The 12817-nt window shown below is 32.4% G+C and overlaps 1 protein-coding gene across 1 annotated transcript; it reads left to right on the top strand.

The window, feature by feature from the left end:
- The first annotated feature begins 9841 nt into the window (after positions 1-9841).
- On the top strand, positions 9842-12458 carry LOC128158759 (uncharacterized). Its single transcript, XM_052821718.1, has 2 exons — positions 9842-9930; positions 10404-12458. Exon 2 carries the CDS (start codon positions 10417-10419, stop codon positions 12079-12081), a length of 1665 nt encoding a protein of 554 aa, XP_052677678.1. The 5' UTR covers positions 9842-9930; positions 10404-10416; the 3' UTR covers positions 12082-12458.
- The last annotated feature ends 359 nt before the right edge of the window (positions 12459-12817 follow it).

Here is a 12817-nt window from a genome sequence, read left to right on the forward strand (position 1 = left end):
TCAGAGGAAATCTGGGCTAATTTTGTATGCGCCATTGATAGCAAAATAAGAGAGGTACCGGCCACAAAGGCCCATTGTTGGTAATTTCTAATCTACACACATCAATAGAACGCCAAAACAACTCCGCTTTATGACTTAAAACACATCATAACAATTTTCCTTCATCCACTTCTCTTCGCAAGCCAATCTGATTAAAATATCAGCTGTTCTGATACATAATAACATATATTAAGTGAATGTCAAAAATAAAGTCAATAAATGAAAAAAAAATGAATGAATATATATATAAATAAATGAATAAGTTAATTAATTAATAAGTAAAATAGAGCAGTTATTAAACTATAATATATATATATATACAAATATATAATTACATACAATAAGTCAATGTCAAGAAATAAAGTCAATAAATAAACAAACAAATAAATGAATAAATAAATATATAAGTTAATTAATTAATTAATTAATACAAAGAAGTTAAAGTTAATGACACGCCTCATTAACGGAAGAAATTAGAGACATGGTGCGGTAGTAGGTTGTTGACAAATCTCTTACTACCGGTAACTTAAAATTAAGAAGTTGAAAGGCCCACGCATCACCGTAGTCCAAGGTAACACTCGTTTTCTCGTCCAGTGTATGGTTAAGAATAGTTTTTTGTCCGTAAGGCCGCTGAGTTCGCAACAAAGTGTGAGATGTCTGCATGCATGTCCATCAATTATTGCGAATCGAGCAAGTCGCTGTACAGGAGCAAGTAATGTGAGCAGCGTCATGTCACCTGTCTTGATGACAGGTAGTGATATTTACCTCTGTCTGTTATACCATGTTTCGAGGGATCATTTTTTTCAATTAATATTAAAAGTTTTCTTTATATATCAAAGTTTCTCTTTGAATATATATACTGAGTACATGTATATACACATGCAAAGGGTGAGGATATTGTGTATTGGAAAGATGATGGACTGGAGGGGATATACTAGGATTACGATTTTATATTGGCAATTAAATGAGAGAGAGAGAGAGAGAGAGGTCATTTCAATATTCAATAAATAATTATCATATTGCACCAAAGATATCAAGATAACAGTAAAATTAAATGCCTGAATAATGCAAATTTTCCGGTGTAATGTAGAATAATGACCCAACGGTCATTATTCTACACAGAAAAATTACCCCCCGGTCATTATTCTACGTAGAAAAATGACCCTTTTGCCTGAAGCATAAGTGTCATTTTCATAAAAATGAGCACAGTCTCTACATGAAGAAAAGTGACCCCTGTAGAATAATGACCCCCTTATAGATTAAAGTTTTTCAGTAGGTATATTTTTTTATTATTCATGAGATAGTTTTACAATATTGTAATTTTTACTGCAGTTTACAGAAAGTAACAGAAATTATAATTCATATAAAACAGTCATTGTGCTTATTTACAATTCTTAGCTGATATATATTTTTCACTCTAGACACTCTACAGAACCATGATTCCAAATTTGGAAAAATTCAATACATAATTATGGATTTTGCAGCATTGATACACATGCATGAAATCTGAAGAAACAGTCCAGTTATTATCTACCTAAACAACATATAGCTCATCGGCAATCGATGCTCTTCAAATAGCATAAATTGAGGAAACTTTAATCTCAAGGATTAAAATACATGTAAAACATAAACATTCAACTATTTTACCAAATTTATTTTGATCATATTCTTATGAAAAAGCTCAATTATGTCTGATTCTAAAAAAATTTTGTCATAAAAATAAAAAGTTTTTCTTTAATTACAAAAAAGAATTGTTTTCAAATACCATGAACTAGGTAAAATAGAAAAGTATAGGAATTTCCCTATCCATCAAGATATTACATGTAGGTATTGGTTTATAAAAAATAATGTAACGGGATGGGAGAAATAATGACGGACCAGACTGGGTTTCGAACCCGGGCCCCCTGAATCTCTATTCTAGTCAGGTGCTCTACCAACTGAGCTATCTGGCGCCGGTATTCGAACCGGTCTAACCGTCACATTCCTCTCCCCTAAATGATCTTCGTCCCCGAAGATCACCCCAGGCTCTTACCCTGGCAGGAGTTCACCTGTCAGTTGCATGAGTTGGTCACGGCACCAAATGTAATGGGATGGGAGAAATAATGACGGACCAGACCGGGTTTCGAACCCGGGCCCCTTGAATCTCTAGTCAGGTGCTCTACCAACTGAGCTATCTGGCGCCGGTATTCGAACCGGTCTGACCGTCACAATAAAGTTATATGACTCTATAATGTGAGGCCCTCAATTCAGTTTTTGCTTTATTTTGATGCTAGCTTGAGATTACCTCACCTATATGACATCATAGACTAGTGATGAGTTGTTTTTACTCACATAAGTGTAATATTTGCTGAACTTTTATTAAAGCCTAATTTTGGAACAAATACACAATGACTTAACTCATTAAGGTAGTCCTATACTTGGCACTAAATGGGCTAAATCATTAAAAGCTTAGCTTTAAATGATAGATATACATTCTAGCAATACATATACAAAAGAAAATATGTATGTTTACATGCTAGTTTGTTTGTTATCACCTCTCAGACGGGTGTACCCCCTTGCAAAAATTATTGACAATGATGAAATTTGCCAGACGTCCGTTTTTCCTAAAAATAATCACCAATTTTGGGGAAATTAAAACTGGGCATACAAAATAGAGCATAAACATTTATTTAAGCCATATCTCATTAATAATTTTGCGCAAATTGTTGTAAGTAAATACGCTTTATGGACCTGATATATCAAAATAGAATACAAAAAAATTCATTGATGCATGTATCGTGTTTGGTCATTTTTTACTATTTTATGGACTCAAACTTAAATTCATGGTGTTTATTCTAAAAAATGATTTCTTAGAAAAAAGATTTGGTAAAATAAATCATATGTTGACGGATTACTTTTCACGCTTTAAGCTCTAAACCAAGTAGACCCTAACGAAAAAATCCGTAAAAATAACATTTTGCTACAGTTTTCTGCTTAGATCTGTCAACAATGTTAGATATCATTTAAACATTAATTAATTGACGACTGATTAAATTCAAAAAAGCTTCTGTCTCTAAATTTGAACTGGTTTTAGTAGAAAAAAAAAAGAAAAATTTGGGGGGGGGGATCAAAACAAAGAAGATATAAGCATGACTGAGATCCTGGTTAATCAGAAACTTCGTTTTTTATTTTACTTTAACAGAATCGAGTTTCTCAACATTTATCATTTCTATCATTTCTATCTCTCATAGAATACATATATTACCGTTCTAATTGCTTATTTTTTCCATTGTTTACAACAGCAATGTAGAGCAAAATAAATACCGAGTATCTAGAATGTTATGTAAAAGTCGAACCAATATTGTAAAATCTGTATTATGACGTAGTGCGATACTCGGACTACTTTAAATATATGTCATAAGGAAAAGAAACTTACTTATAAGAAATGTTTTTCTTTTTACTCTTGTATATTGTTAACATGGTAACAAATTTAACAAAATTTATCAAAAGACATATCCTGCAGAAGAGAGTCTACATTTAACTAAAGTTCAAAAGAAGAACAAAAAATACCCAATAAGTCTGTGAAATATGCATAATCAATATAAAGTTTCTCAGTATCTAATGCTCTAAATTATCTGCATGTAAAATACTGGCCAGGGTATAAGTTTTTACAGGTTCCCTCCTTTAAACTTGGACAATGTAGTTACAAAAATGAATTTTACTTATATCAAGTGTGGCTCATTGTTGTGTTTTATTCTTTGAATATTTGAACAGAGTGAAAATTCAAGTAATTTCAAAGTAGTATCTTGGATACGGGGTAACCAATTTCTATTCTTGTTTACAGCGGGGGTCATTTTTTTACGGGAGTCATTTTTCTTCATGTTTAAAGAAAAATAACACGTACCTGGGTCATTTTTCTTCAGAAAAATACCATTATTCTTCAGCAAGGGGGGTCATTATTCTACGTCAAAAAATGATCCCCGGTCATTATTCTACGGGGGTCATTATTCTTCATTACACCGGCCGGGGAGGTGTGGCACACGCCATTCAAATTGTTGAACTAAACATCATTCTAAATAAAGTATATATTTTATCATTTCTTCGGAAACGACACTATTTCAAAGATTGTGTAATCCATCCCATAGAAACGTAAAGCTTGGGAAAACTACCGGAACCACATGTAGGTAATAGAGGCAAGGAACTCCGTAAAGGGGCTCGGTTTGGGGATTAAATTCCTCATCGGAAATATTTTTATTTCTCCCAGTAATTCCCACTCTTTAATTTTTCCCTTGATATTCGTTTTTAGAAATAACACAAACATTATAATCCGTCAACAATATTTTACATTTGATAAATGAAAACAAAAATATTATTCCTTTTGTATCGTATATTTAGGTTTTGATAGTGTACAGTATGTAAACTGTACCGTGTATAAATGTTCAGATCCCAAACAGATAAACATTGCGCACTATGTCTAAGCACGTCATGTACAAGAGGATCTTTGTTGTTTCAAGGAATGGAACAGACCGTAAAAAAAGTACAGAGCAAGATGTGGAGGGGACAGGTGTCAATCAAAATCAACTGATGTCCTTGTCAGCTGGTTTAAGACTTCTATTCCAATCTAAATTAATTATCATTATTCGTGAAGAGAACTAGCTCTTTCAAAAAATATATGTGAAATGCTTGTATAGGGAATATTGTGTGTGGAGATTCTACGGAATATAAAAGAACACATCATGGCACGTAACATCGTTTTTAAAGAGGATTGCGTGAAAGGGGGCAATCTTATCCGGAATCTTGACAAAAAAAACTTTTCCGTGAACAAGGGGGGGGGGGGGGTAGCGATGAGCGATAACTACCTAAAAATTCAATTTTAGAGTTTCCGTGTTTTATGTCCAGTGGCGGGAGAGAGCTTCTTGATCCGGGAATGTCCTCGATTGTTTCAATTATTTTGTAAAGTGCTGTTGTGAACCCTTTTTTACAGGTATTTATTAAAACAATAAAAATCAATTGAATATTTCGTTTTTACTTAATTCATGATTTCATGATTTAAAACAACATATGTAGTGTAACAATGTTATAGTATCTCCTGGAGTCAAAATTACGAAATTACCCTACTATCGATCATATACCAGAACATGTACAAATAAAATACGCAATTTCAATTAATTTAATTCACAGTTTGGTGCAAAAAAGAAAAAGAAAGAAAGAAAGAATTAGCTGCCAAGATTATTTTCCTTCATGTGAAAATCCTGGGGTATTTTTTTTTTTTTGCATCGAGGGTTTTATAGAGTAGCGGTCCTTAAATAGGAATGTGAAACAATTAATTCTAGAACAGGTGGACGCCGCGTGTAATTTTGAAACTCGCAATGAAATTTTTTAGGCTAGCTTCTTTACACTGCGTGAACTTAGTTCTCTCTAAACGCTGTCGTATTCGAATAGATAAGAAAATAGACAAAATAGATTCGAGTTCGGTCAATATTATGATACAATTATATCATTTCAAATTAATTTATAATATAAATGCAAAAAGTCAGTCTGCAAAATGTAGTAATGGTGGTGGTGGCGGTGGTGAGTGTGTGTGTGTGGGGGGGGGGGGGGGGGGCTAAGGGATGGAAGAATGAAGGAGGGGGCTTTTTCCCTCAATTTTGACAGCAGTGCATTGCCCTCTCGCTTCTTTTCACAACCATTATAAATAAAATGTGAGACGCCATAGGATCGTTTTAATTACTTTTCACACTTTATACCAAATTTATTACAAAACTTTAAATGTCTCAAATCTTTTTTAAATTGAAACATGGGTCTATAATTAGAGACGTATCTTTTTTACTGGAACAGAAATCTATACTTAATAGAATAATGATCAACACGGGGGGCCTCCCTTAAGAATAATAATCATAAATACGGGGCACCCCCCCCCCCACCACATTTTTGCACATTAAAGATTTTTCTTAAATTTACATTCCCCCACGGAATAGTATTTTCAGGATTTTGCAAAGTACCCCCCCCCCCCCATTTTCATTTTATTTATTTATTTATTTTTTTTTGCTTATCAAAATTTTTGGATGAGTCTGCCTTCACCCTACCTTCCTTTGTTTGATTCATATTCTGTAGATAATACTACCAGAGTAAGACGAAGTCATGATACTGTATTAGACACAAGAGGGAAAGAGTTGCTTGAATTTTGTATACAAAATCAATTACGCATTATGAATGGAAGATGTTTAGGAGACATTTTTGGGCATTATACCTGTTTCAATCCCTTAGGTCAGAGTACTGTTGATTATTTATTAGCAGCTGAAAGAATTACAAAACAGCTTCTATATTTTAAAGTTTCTGAATTTATTCCTACCCTATCTGACTGTCATTGCAAAATATCATGGAAATTTTAGCCAAATTTCAACATTCTTTACCCACCAGATCAGAGGAAGGGTTGCATAAAGTCCCCATTAATTACACTTGGACAGAAGAGTCAGTTATAAGATTTCAAGACGCTCTTAATTCACCAAATATTCAATCAAAAATCAATAATTTCCTGTCCAGAGCAGATAAATGTACACATGAGAAAATATCTGAATTAATTTCTGACTTTGAAAATATTATTTTATCATCAGCTGAACTGTCGCTCAAAAAACCAAACTTTAAGAATAAAAATAAAGTTAAAAACAAAAATATGGTTTGACGCAGACTTGGGTAAAATGCGAGCAAGAGTTGTTGCTCAAGGTAAACTATATTGTAAATCCCCCAAGGACCCCATTATCAGAGGGCACTACTATAAATTATACAGGGAATAAAACAAATTAAGGAAGATGAAATATAGAAAATTTAGAAGCGACATTATTAACAAGCTAGATTCTTTGCGGATAGATGACCCAAAACAATATTGGAAACTTGTAAATGATCTAAGGGCGGAAAAAGCTGATTCAACTAATTATCCAGTAGAACCTAATGCATGGTTAAACCATTTTAAATCTTTACATTCATCAGTGGACAAAAACTTTGAAGACAGATTTAGAGAATTAAATTTTCTACTTGCAGAAAAAGAACGTAAACATACCATATTTAATAAACTAGACAACATAATAACAAACAAAGAAATATCTGCTGCAATTTCTTCTTTGAAATGTGGAAAAGCAAAAGGGTTAGATCTTATATCGAATGAAATGTTGAAAAGTGGACACACATTTCTCATACCTTGTTTTTTGAAACTATTTAATTTATGCTTTTCCTTTAGTTATTACCCAGAGCAATGGGCTAAGGGATATATCACTCCTATATTCAAATCAAATGATCCCTGTGACCCAAACAATTACCGTGGAATAACTATTACAAGAAATCTTGGCAAACTTTTCAATACTATTTTGAACACCAGATTAGATAACTTCCTAAGTGAAAATAATCTAATACACCCTTGTCAGGTTGGATTCACAAAACATGCCAGAACCTCTGATCATTGTTATATTGTTAAATGTTTAATTGATAAATATTGTAATACAAAAGAAGGTAGATTATATGCCTGCTTTATAGATTTTCATAAAGCTTTTGATAGTGTTGTTCACAATGGATTGAAACTAAAACTACTACAACATAATGTGGGAACAAAATTTTATTGTATCATTAATAATATCTATATGAAAAGTGAAGCATGTGTTAAATATGATAATTTTCTTACCTCCTCATTTCCTATCAAATTAGGGGTGCGTCAAGGAGACAATTTGAGCCCCACATTATTTAAAATGTTTAAAAATGACCTGCCATCATATTTACAGGGCTGTATTGACTCTATATCATTATTCTCAAAAAACATAGACTGTTTAATGCATGCTGATGACATAGTAATCTTTTCATCATCACCAGAAGGACTTCAGCAAAAATTAAATGCTTTAGAGAAATATTGTGATGACTGGGGTATGCAAGTTAATTCCAATAAAACAAAAAATTATTATATTTAATAAAGCTGGGAGAACAATAAACCATAAATTTAGTTACAAAAATTTCAATATTGAATGTGTACCAAATTACAAATACTTAGGCATTTATTTCGCAGCTTCAGGGACTTTCTCACTGGCTAAGGTGGAATTACACAAAAAGGGACTGAAAGCTTATTTCAAACTACGAAAAGACTTTCTGAGTCTAAACCCCGGGATATCGACTAGCTTAAATGTATTTGACCACACTATAAAGCCAATTTTACTTTATGGCTCTGAAATATGGGGAATCTTTAACGTCAATAACATAAAAATAAAACAGTCTAATGATATACTGATACAACAATGTTATAACAACTTAATAGCTGAAACTTTACATCTCAAATTTTGTAAAACCATATTGGGGTTGAATAAGAAAAGTATGAACCATGCTTCACTTTCTGAACTAGGAAGATTTCCTCTACATTATGATATTGTCAATAGATTACTAAAATATTGCTACAGATTAGAAAATTTAACAACAGAGTTTCCTCTATTAAAAGATGCATTTGTATGTAGTAAAGAACTTCATTTCGCCCAAAATACAACTTGGTATTCCTCTATTGAAAAGCTACTAAACATTCTTAATATTCAAAACATTATGACATATTCTAAAAAAGACTTTGTTACTTCTTTAAAACAATCTCAGACTAAAAAATATTTGATGGATTGGCAGTACTCAAATGAAACACTTAAAGATGGCAAACTTGTTACTTATTTATTTTTGAAAACTAACTTCAGACTGGAAAAGTATTTAACTATATTAAGACCTGAATACAGAAAGCCAATCTGTAGACTGCGGATATCAGCGCATAGACTTTTTATTGAATCGAGCAGATATAATAACACACCTAGAACAGAAAGAATATGCAAAAATTGTACACTTAATAAAATTGAAGATGAAGAACATTTTTTTATCCAATGCAGCAAATTTACATAAGAAAGAGAGGAACTATTTGATTTAATTTCATCTAAAGCAAAACATTTTACTAGTTTAGAAGATAAACAAAAATTATTTTGGATTCTAAACTGTGAAGAATTAGATATATTAAACTCTGTTGGTAAATTTTTACAAAAGGCATTGCCTTAATTTGTATTTCCTATTCAAATATTGGGTTTTTTTTTTATTTTTCAATCATATGATAAACTATTTCAAATTTGTATGTGCATTTGTATCTTGACATATTTATGTATGGTGTTTAACATAAATATATAGAAGACACTATATTGAATGTATGGAAACATCCATAATTATACATATATATATACATATATACTATTTAATTGTTCATGTCTGTCATAGTTCTTTTAATCATCCAGCTCTTTCCCTCTTGTATATGTTTATTGAATGTTTTATGTTCATTGGATGTTGTATGTCAACAGTCTTCATGTTGCCCCTTGAGGGCCCTTAATTGGTTAATAAAGAAATTGAAATTGTACTGTGTTAAGACTGTCTTGTGTTATTTATAATTATATAGTTGATAAAATAAACGTGACTTTTTATGCCAACAGTTAAAAGAGCATTCGATAAAAAGAGCACAGCCTGCCTTGGAGGAGTACGAGCTAGTTTTTATACATATAACGTATCGTTAATAATACTTAAATAGTGCATTATATGACATACCGAACTTAAATATTAATTCACCAAAATAGTATTTCTACTTGTGTCCTAATCTGTACATGTTCAATATTTTTTGATAAACTAAAGTTTAATTTTAGAAGAAGAAAAAAATATATACTTAACTGTTATGCAGATAATGCTCTCAAGGAAAAATTTTCAGACTTCAGCCATGCAGGCAACGTCGAAAGCGATGAACGGGGAGTAACTCTTACAGTATTCTTTTTCTAAAATTCTAATCAGGTGGTCACGTTCAGAGCAAGATCAGCCATGTATTGGGCACGCATACCAGACTGTTAAAGAACATGTATTTTTTTTGCAAACAAGGTCTGTATTCTTATCACTTGACAAAAAAAAAAAATTGCAAGCCATGGTGATTAAAACATTTTATTCTAATTAGATCTGAAATTATGAATAGAAATATTAAAACTAAAAAGCTACTTTCGTTTTGAATCTAAACACTGCTAAATGTTCTGTATATTCAACTCCCTAAATTAGATATACAGATAATCAAACGCAGTAATATCAGTTCGAGTAATTTTTAAATGATTTATAAAGTTTGGAAAACTGTCCAATAATTTACAGCTGAAAGAATAGTAAAGGGGGGGGGGGGGTAATTTTAGTCATTTATGTGAATTTTATAGAGAAATATACGTTCAAATAAAATAATGTTACATATATACAAAATCAATTCTTCATTGTGACTGTCAGACAGTGTCTGAGAATTTAGAAAATATTAAAATCCTTTTCTTTTTATAACTGAACATTAAAAAATATAAGTATTATTATTTTTTTTTTAGAGATTGAACAACCATGGATCCTCATTCTAGTGCCCAGGATGTACCCCGATGTGACCTTTGTGAGACCGCCATAGTACACAGCTACTGTGACTTTTGTCATTTCAACCTCTGCAAGCCCTGTGTAGTAGATCACATCTCAGATGGATACGACAAACATAAAATAGTCCCTTTCAAGGAACGAAGATCAACCCTTATTTATCCAACATGTGAAATACATCCACACAAGAATTGTGATTTTCAGTGTGAGGATTGCAGAAACATTTTTGTTTGTTCTTCCTGTACTGCATCTAAACAGCACAAGGGTCATAACTTTGTAGAAGTTACAGACGTTTACAAGACAAAGAAAGAAGTTATTAAAAAAGACACAAAAGACTTGAAGAATCATATTGCCCCTAAGTATGAAGAAATTGCACGCAACTTGGAAAATCAGCTTGCCAACCTGGATGGAGGATATGAGAAACTTACATCAGCAATGTCCAAACAAGGAGAGCAATGGCACAGAGAAATCGACATCGTCATCAAGAAAATGAAAACTGAAATCAGCGAGATAAAAGTGAAACACAGAGACATTTTACAGAAACACTTGAATGAAATCAAACAGATACAGTTTCTCATAAAAGAAACATTACAGACCATAAGGAAAATCGAAAAATCCACTGAAGTATCTTCAACCATTGAATACAGCTCTAAGATCAGAGAGTTCAGCAAGTTTCCACCCAAGGTTCAGGTATCAATGCCAACATTCATTCCAAAACCAATAGACCGTGAGAAGCTGTATAGTTTGTTTGGACAGATCACTCCATTATCTACTGCTACAGAAGAAAATGTTTTGTCACTAAACCAACCCAAAACTTCAGTCAGAGAACTACTGGATGAACCAGAGCTAGTTGTCACACAACAGACTGGGTATAAAAAACTATACAATGTTGCCTGTCTAAATGAAGACAGGATTTGGACGTGTGGAGAGACCAATGATATCAAATGCTTCAACAGTAAAGGTTCACTCGTACGGACATTTAAAATAAAATCAGAGAAAATGCCTAATGATGTAGCTGTAAACAGTGATGGGGAACTACTGTACTGTTATGGGACGGATGGGACAGTGAACATAGTAAAGAATGGACAGATAGAAGAGTTGATCAGATTACCAGAGTGGACACCTATTAATCTGTGTGTCACCTCTACTGGTGATCTCCTGGTTACCATGTACAGTGATGATGAAACTCAATCCAAAGTTGTCCGTTATTCGGGATCTACAAAGAAACAAACCATTCAATTTGATGATGAAGGTAAACTTCTTTACTCGGGGAATGATATAATTAAATACATCACAGAGAACAGAAACCATGACATCTGTGTAGCTGACTGGGAGGCTGGTGCAGTAGTGGTGGTTAATCAGGACGGGAAACTCAGATGGAGGTACACCGGTCATCCCTCAGTTACAAAGAACGAACCATTTAAACCCTATGGTATCACAACAGACAGTCAGAGTCATATCTTAACAGTAGACGGTTACAACCATTGTATCCACATTCTGGATCAGATTGGACAGTTTCTCCATTACATTGATAACTGTGATCTAAAGGATCCTACTGGTTTATGTGTGGACAACAATGACAATCTTTTTGTGTGCGAGTTTTACGAAGGCAATGTAAAGAAAATCAACTATTTAAAGTAGACAACATCAATTATAAAAATGTGATGAAAATCAAACAAAAGTGGCCTTATAATATTAATTCTATTTTCATTAAAAAACAAATCTAATCTTAATCCATTATTTGAAGAAAGTAGCATTTGAGTATTGTTTGCATGTTATATACAGCTGTTGTTCCTTATCAAATAAATTGACAAGTGTCATGATCATCAGTGTCATGTCAATTACCAAGATAGAAGTAGATTTCGCATGTTGCTCATTCCTATATAAACAATATACTGGTATTACATGTACATATATACATACATGTATATGTAAAACTTATATCTTATCATAATATATTAATTATTTATATATTATAAATGAAAAATAAGGGCTTAAATTAACAGGGACCATTTATCAGTATTAATAGAACAATTACCAAGATAGAAGTAGATTTCACATGCTGCTCAGTCCTATACAAATAATATACTGGTATTGCATGTACATACATGTATATGTAAAAGTTATGTATTATCATTATATATAAATTATTTATAAATTATTTATAAATTATAAATAAAAAATATTTTAAGGGCTTAAATTGACAGGGACCATTTATTGGTATTAATAGAACATTCCTGAAACATATATAACTGTTTTTAACAGCTGTTTAATGTACAAGAAAAACATCGCTTTGTATGTTTCGAGCAGAAGTTATGTAATTTGGGGCACCTGTTTCATTGCGTCAACTGGTCAAAGGAAAATTCTTTGCTGTATT

Source organism: Crassostrea angulata, chromosome 8, assembly GCF_025612915.1.
Source record: "Crassostrea angulata isolate pt1a10 chromosome 8, ASM2561291v2, whole genome shotgun sequence".
In the NCBI taxonomy this organism is placed as follows: Eukaryota; Metazoa; Mollusca; class Bivalvia; order Ostreida; family Ostreidae; genus Magallana; species Magallana angulata.

Excerpts from the sequence above, each read along its gene's own strand:
- LOC128158759 (XM_052821718.1), top strand. The coding sequence starts at position 10,417 with ATGGATCCTCATTCTAGTGCCCAGGATGTACCCCGATGTGACCTTTGT.